We start from the raw sequence: 7,040 nt of genomic DNA, 5'->3' as shown, positions 1-7,040 counted from the left end.
TTGAGGGAGTGCTCTAGTCTAACATTTACAATATCCCTGTTTTGAGTCCATCTGGGGGCTATTGGGAACCTGGGCTTTTTCCAAGTACACTGGTTTCCTTCCACAGCCCAACAACCTATGCTTTAGGTTGTTTGATGACTCTGAATTGTCTATGGGTGTGTGACAGCTTGTCTTTCAATGTCTGACCTGTGATGGGCTGAGTGTCCACCTTTGCAAGTAGTCAGTTGGGATCAGCTACAGCACCACACAACACTGTAATAAATGAAACAATATAGAAGATAAATCTAATTTGCTATATAGATACATGGATATTCCATACACATTTCACACTTCATATGACACTGCACTTTTTTTTAAATCTTCCAAACAATTTCACTGCACTTTTAGAAAGATTCAGGGTTGTTGTTGTGGAGTTTGTGATGCTGACCATGTCCAAGGGAATGTCCTTGGGTGTCCCGATTCAAAGGACAGTGTCTCAAACAATGATCAGCTGCACCGCAGACCCAACAGCCTTCATCAAAGTCCCAGTGTTGTTGATGTTGGGAGTGAAATCACCTTCCTCGTCCATGGTGGTAATGCCATCCATGTCCACCATGTGGCAGGACCGTGTTGCGTTGTTGGGAAAACAGATCGGTCATCACCCAAACCGCAGTCAGCAGTTCATCTGTGTTCTCATCCTTTATGCGGGCTTCATCACACTGTTGTTTCTCATGGTGCTTCTGTTCTGCATGAATAGCATGGCGTCGGAGGTCATCGATGCAGCAGAGGGCACATCCACACATGAATGTGACGCTGCGTCTGCAAGATGCGATAGCAGGCCATGTATGAAAGCTTGACACAGGAGCATTCTTCTGTAACAGGCCCCAGGTGTTCGGGTTCGTCAATGCTGGAATTGTCCCAGGAAACGGCACGCAATCTAACGCAATAGTCATACACCGCTTCATCTGCACGTTGCTTACAGGCAGCGATGGCAGACATGTTGACAGACTTCGGGAATTTTTTGATTGCTCTGTCTTGCGTCCCTAATGCATTGAGCCATTGGACCATTGGCTGCATTGTCTCAATCAGGGTAGTTATGACAAGTCTGTGAGGCCACATGGTGGCGAATCTTTGCAAAGTTGGTTGGGCCCATCTGGAGAATGAGCAGTCGCCGCAATTCAGGGATAGTTGGGCTGAACACCTGACAGAATGTCATGAGAGCTGTGGCGTATTTACTTCCACTCAGGGTGACATCGGGGAGACGCTTCAATGCCTCCATGTCCACGGTGTACTCTGGACCCAAGACTTGGATCATCGGTGAGAACAGTCTGTTGTTTGCCCATTCTGGACCTTCAGTCTGGTGGAGAGAACATTGTATTGGTTGGCGCCTTTTGATTGTCGAAGATATGTTGGGGTAATTCCAGCCTCTTCTTCTAGTCTCCTCTTCTTCTCCTCTTCTCTCCTCTTCTCAAGTTGTAAATTGAACAGAGGATCTTGATGTCTGCCGAAAAATGTGCACCTGAGAAAAAGTTAGCACACTTTATTCTCCCACAGACAGAGAGAGAAGGGAGGGGTGAGGTACATTGGAATCAACTTATCAAACCCGGGGGTGAGAAAGACAAACGTTTACACACCCACGAGATGCTGTTATCAGGGGTTGGCCATCAACAGTGTCCTTGGAGCAACAGTCTCTCATGGATCTACAAACAATTTGGAAAGAACTATTAACACACAGAGAATTTTAACATTTATGCATACTAACAGTTCTACAAATTATAAACCCATCCAAACTTAGAAAATAGAAGTTTAATAAAGACATCTCCAACTAATTCAAAAATGTTTTCTAGCAGGTTTCTCAACCAGTTTGACATTGTCTATGATTGAAGGGTAAAACTTGCACACAACCAGTTCAGAATCCTTTGTTTGTCCAGGCAGGCAAACAAATCCAAAAGGGCGACAGCTGAGACATAGCTGATGCAAAAGGCAGGTTCAGAGAAACAAGAGAAACCAACATAAGGGAAAACACAGAAAATGCGAATGGCAGCATGAAGAAAGACCATCTGGCGAACAGTCCACCTCCACAATAAACTGTAGCTCTATGTCCCACACTGTCAGAACAGGAGCCACCGTGTACCTCCGCTTGAGTTTCCTGAAGGCAGCCTCAGCCTGCAGGGACCAGGAAAAGCAGGACTGGGCCAAGGTGAGGGAGTACAGTTGCACTGCAACAGAGCTGAAGCTGCTGGTAAGGCAGTGGTAGAAGTTGGTGAAGCCCAAGGTGCACTATCCTTCCCGTTGGTCGAAGCAGGCCACTTCCGGACCGCCTTCACCTTCTTGAGCTCCATCTCCAGCTGGCCATCTCTGATCGTGTAACCCTGGGGAAACTCACACTCCTCTACCTTGACAAATAACTGGTAGTCAAGGAGATTCCGCAGGGCCTGGCGGACATGTTGGTTGTGAGAGGGAAGGCCCAGGGAGAAGATCAGGATGTCATCGAGACAGACAAACATGGAGATGTTCAACAGATCCCGACGGACGTCGTTCACCAGCCCCTGAAACACAGCAGTGGCATTAAGGAGGCCGAAGGCATAACTTACAGTGTTCCCCAGGGGTTGAGGTCTCCAGGAGGAGGTCAATGGGACAATCATAGTCACCATGAGGCAGCAGAGAGGTGGCCTGGGCTTTACTGACTAAAACCTCACTGAGGTCCCAGTAGACTCCCAGAATGGACGAGAGAACATGTGGAGGCTTCACCTGAGTGGATGATAGAGGAGAGAGTGGAGGTGGTGTTCAAAGACACTTGGCGCAGGTTGATAAGCCTCCAGACGGGAAGCTTGGGCCTGGAACACCTGAAGAGGAGCTTCGGAGAAGGCCTGATAGATGTCACAAACAGGAGTGCAGTGGGACCACTCCACAGTGGTCCAAGCCTCATCTTGGCCCTCCAGGTGTGACAAAACAAATACCACACTGGAGTGTTCCGTCTGGTTTGTCCGCAGTTCAAAGTGTAACTCGCATTGCGTCAGGAAGGAGCGGGAGTTCTCAGTCTCTCCCGAGTACCGGTTTGGTAGAGTCGGGCAAGGCCAAAAACGAGGAACAGGTGGAGGAACGGGAGCAGCTCGGGGCAGCTGAGTCCACAAGGCATTCATGTCTGCCCGCCTGCAGTCCTCCATTTTGTGCCGGTCATGGAGACCCAACTTGAGTCAAGCTTCCTGCTTGGCGAGGCGGTGGCCCTGGATGGTGAGTGCATTGCTGGGTCCTCTGAGTTCATAGTGTGTGTTCAGATGGCTCTGTCATGAAAGCGAGGACTAAAAAGCAGACTCAAATTCAGAGAGTGTGTTAGTCTATTAAACCTCCAGACCGGCAGACAAATCAAAAATTTGCAACGGCTGAGACGTAGTCAATGCAGATGACAGGGTCAGAAATATGAGAGAAATCAACACAGTAGAAAATACGCAGAGATTGCAGGATGATGACATGAAGCACTGCCATCTGGTGAAGGAGAAGACAAATAGGGAAGCTGAAATACACACAGGACTGGAGGAGACCCACAATAAGATAATTGGAAAATTGACTCAGGGAGGTGAGGTGAGGTGAGTTGGAAACACGAAGAGAGGGCAGAGACACAGGAGGAAGGGAGACACGTAGAGGTTCAGGGAGGAACAGCAGACTCAGAGGGAACCTTGACACCTTCATACAGCCACTATGTACAAGCACAGTTGCTTAAATCAGGGTGAACTTCTGTGATACATATTTTACTGCTTGTCATCATTCAAAAGCTACATACTTTGGATTGCTGAACAATGAGCTCAGGATAAAGTAGATAGGAGTGAAACACATTTTCAAGTTTACAGTCGGCAGCTTGAGGGCAGCTGGTAAGCTGCTAAGATAAAAGTGTCTGTACATTTTTAGGTAATGAGAAACATGTTAGTGAACTATGACAGATAATTGACACAAGGACGCACCAGGTGGTTAGATAGAAAAATGAAAACAAAAGAACAAGTGTAAAGCACATTGGAAAACTGACTGAAGATATGTTTTTGTAATGACACAAATATACAATAAATTGTGTTGTTATTTCATGTGTTAAACTGCAGCCAAAAAATAAACCATTCATTCATTCGTGAACTCCAAAAAATGGAAATTACTATTGTCTATTGACCCAAAACATGTATTTACCTTATTAAGTTACTGCAAAATCTCAAAAATTGAAAAATAAGTGTGTCTTGTATTAGCACAATGTATTTTATTATTTGAAAGATCCAATGTCTGACAGACAGAGCTGCTTTTCACTTTGACTGCGATTTATTCTTTTCGCCACTAGGTGGCAACAAAATACTGCACCCAATGATTTTGAAGCTGTTGTTTTTCACGTTATATTTTTCCTGCTGGGCCCTTATGAGAACCTGAGAACTCTGCTTATTGGTTCTCCAAAAATTAATACTCTCGAGGTCTCCTTGGAAGACCTTGACATCTCCCCCACCTGAAGAGTCCATGTTCTATCTTCTTGATGTTTTAGTATGGTTGTGTAAAAATAAGAGGTATAATCTTCCAAAAGGACATCAAGAAAGTAAACTAACTGACCTAACACACACACACACACACACACACACACACACACACACACACACACACACACACACACAGGTTTGTATTTCTATCCTTGTGAGGACACTCGTTGACATAATGCATTTACCGATGGCACAGATTGGCAGCCTCGCTTCCGTCAGTCTGCCCCAGGGCAGCTGTGGCTACAATAGTAGCTTACCACCAGCCAGTATGGTGTGAATGAATAATGCAATGCAATGTAAAGCGTCTTTGAGTGTCCTGAAAAGCGCTATATAAAAAAAAAAAAACCAATGCATCCAATGCATACTAGTCCCTAACCCTGACCCTTATCCGAACCCTAACCCAAACCACAACAATGCCTAACCCTAAAGAAATGTTTTTGCACTTTTACTTTTTTCAGTAACAACAACATGGTCAAGAAAACACTGTTTCTCCTCATTAGGACCGGAAAAAGGTCCCCACAAGGCACATCGTGCCAGGTTTTCCTATCGTTATGGGGACATTTGGTCCCCACAAGTATAGAAAAACGCCCGCGCGCGCGCACACACACACACACACACACACACACGTAGAGACAAGAGACAGCCTGTTAGACGGGTTACACCCAGAGAGCAGACTGGCCTCACCACTCAACATCATTTCAAGGCAGCCCCAGTCTGGCAGACACTGGCTGTGAGAGGTGGATACCGGTGCCACCCAAACACTTCAAAAGGGGTTTCCCCAAGGACCTCAATGCTGCATTTTTATGTGTCTGAAGATGGAATTAAGTTTGCAATTTGTGAATAGATCATCTGGGATCAGAGGAAAAACGATATAAGGGAAAACAGTATGACAGGTACCATTTATAGACAAAACTAAGATGATTATTTGACAACAGCACTTCCTTTTCACAAACTACATATGGTTTCTTTTGAAATGAGTAACAGTTGTGCCTGATTGTAATTGAACTTTTAACTATGCTCCTTGTGCCTATGTGGATCTTCTTTGGTGGCTCTGGTTTCATGTGAGTTTTCCCCCTTGAAGGACTGGCTACAAGTCCAGGATATATGTTTTCTGTGTCGATAGTCAGTGATCATCCTTTCCTTCTCTAGTTCTTATTTTTGAATGATATATGTTTACACCACGGAGGCGAGATTTAATTGTAATTTCATTGTGTGTCTTGTATGAACAGCAGTAGGACAATAAAGTTCACTTTCATTTGAATTTTTAGTTTAATTTGCTCCAGGACCCCTGTGACCTTCATTTGGGGGAAGCAGTATAGAAGAGAGATTTAGATATGACTTGATTCATATCCAAGGATAATCATTCTAAATGTTTAGATATTTATAAAAGCTCAACTGGAATATCTCATGGCTTTTTTAAATTCCTTTTTTAAAGTATTTTTTCTAATACTTCAATATCCAGAATATATTATCCCAAAATACTAGAACATTTGAGAAGATATGGTATTTAAAATGTTTTTAAACTATAAAGATTCATAAATGTGACAATTTTTTTTCCAAAACAAAAAACCTTTGAAACGTCTCTATTTTATATGCTGAGTATACAAATATTCAACTTTGTGATGCTATTTCCCTACCTTATCGCTGTTTTTCTTCAAAGCTGTATTCTTTTTTTTAATTTGATGTTCATATTCATGGTTTGTGCTTAAGATGTACAAAGTTACCTTACTTATCTGTTTCCTCTCTTATCTGCACTGTCAGCTTTCTTCAAAGAGAGTTTAATGAAGGAAAATAAAAGCGGGCTGATGCTGAAATGTTTTTGTCCACTTTATGTTCGGCCCTGTTGTTGAGGGAGCGCTTCTCTTGCGCATGCGCAGTGGTCTCCCTCCCTGTAGCTAATGAATATTTAAGCGTATTGGAGTCCCAGCGTCCTTTGATTGGAGCCTCTGGCTCCGTTTCCTGTGTTGTGTTTGTGAGAGCGCTGCTGCTCCTTCTGTAAATGAGCCTGCTGCTCGCAGTCCGGACGCGGCGCCGCTGTCAGTGGAGGACTCGGGTCAGACTGCACCATGGACGGAGGAGCTCACCGCTGAGGAGCCGCATCCATGCCGTCTGGACTTTTTCGGAGATATCGCATCTAAACTTGGGAGTTTGTCCTCTGACTTTTAGGTGAAACAATCAGACTTTTCTTTCTTTCTCCCGAAGCGACGTGAACTCCACTGAGCTCCTCACAAATACTGGATCTAGGGGGAAAGGACAGAGAGAGGACAGGATGGTGAGTGATGTTTGCTCTACCTGAGAAACTAACACCGTTTGTTTCAAATACTCATCATCATCCACATATTTACCACAGAGCCGCTGTTAAGTGAGTGTGTGTATGAAAACATCCATAACCATATCTTGTCTGGAACAGAAATTGTACCCAGCCTCGTAGAGATGACTTTTCAACGTAAATAATAACCTTTACTCAATACCTCTTGTACACAAAGTGCTTTTAATTGTATTTCTGAAATAAAAGTAAAATTATGAGCTGAGACAAAGACATTGATGAAATATAGA

General features: G+C 44.1%; 1 protein-coding gene across 2 annotated transcripts in view; it reads left to right on the top strand.

Moving 5' to 3' along the window:
* The first annotated feature begins 6,496 nt into the window (after window positions 1–6,496).
* The window catches only part of myo1ea (myosin IEa), a 49,378-nt gene continuing 48,834 nt past the window's right edge, over window positions 6,497–7,040 (top strand). For both annotated transcript variants that reach the window (XM_030088802.1, XM_030088792.1), the window contains exon 1: window positions 6,497–6,756. In XM_030088802.1, the coding sequence (XP_029944662.1) occupies window positions 6,754–6,756 (3 nt within the window). In that variant the 5' untranslated portion in view covers window positions 6,497–6,753. The remainder of the gene's footprint in view (window positions 6,757–7,040) is intronic.

This window comes from Salarias fasciatus, chromosome 1 (assembly GCF_902148845.1).
Source record: "Salarias fasciatus chromosome 1, fSalaFa1.1, whole genome shotgun sequence".
In the NCBI taxonomy this organism is placed as follows: domain Eukaryota; kingdom Metazoa; phylum Chordata; class Actinopteri; order Blenniiformes; family Blenniidae; genus Salarias; species Salarias fasciatus.
Note: the sequence above shows the minus strand (reverse complement) of the source record. Positions and strands in the feature narration are given on the sequence as shown.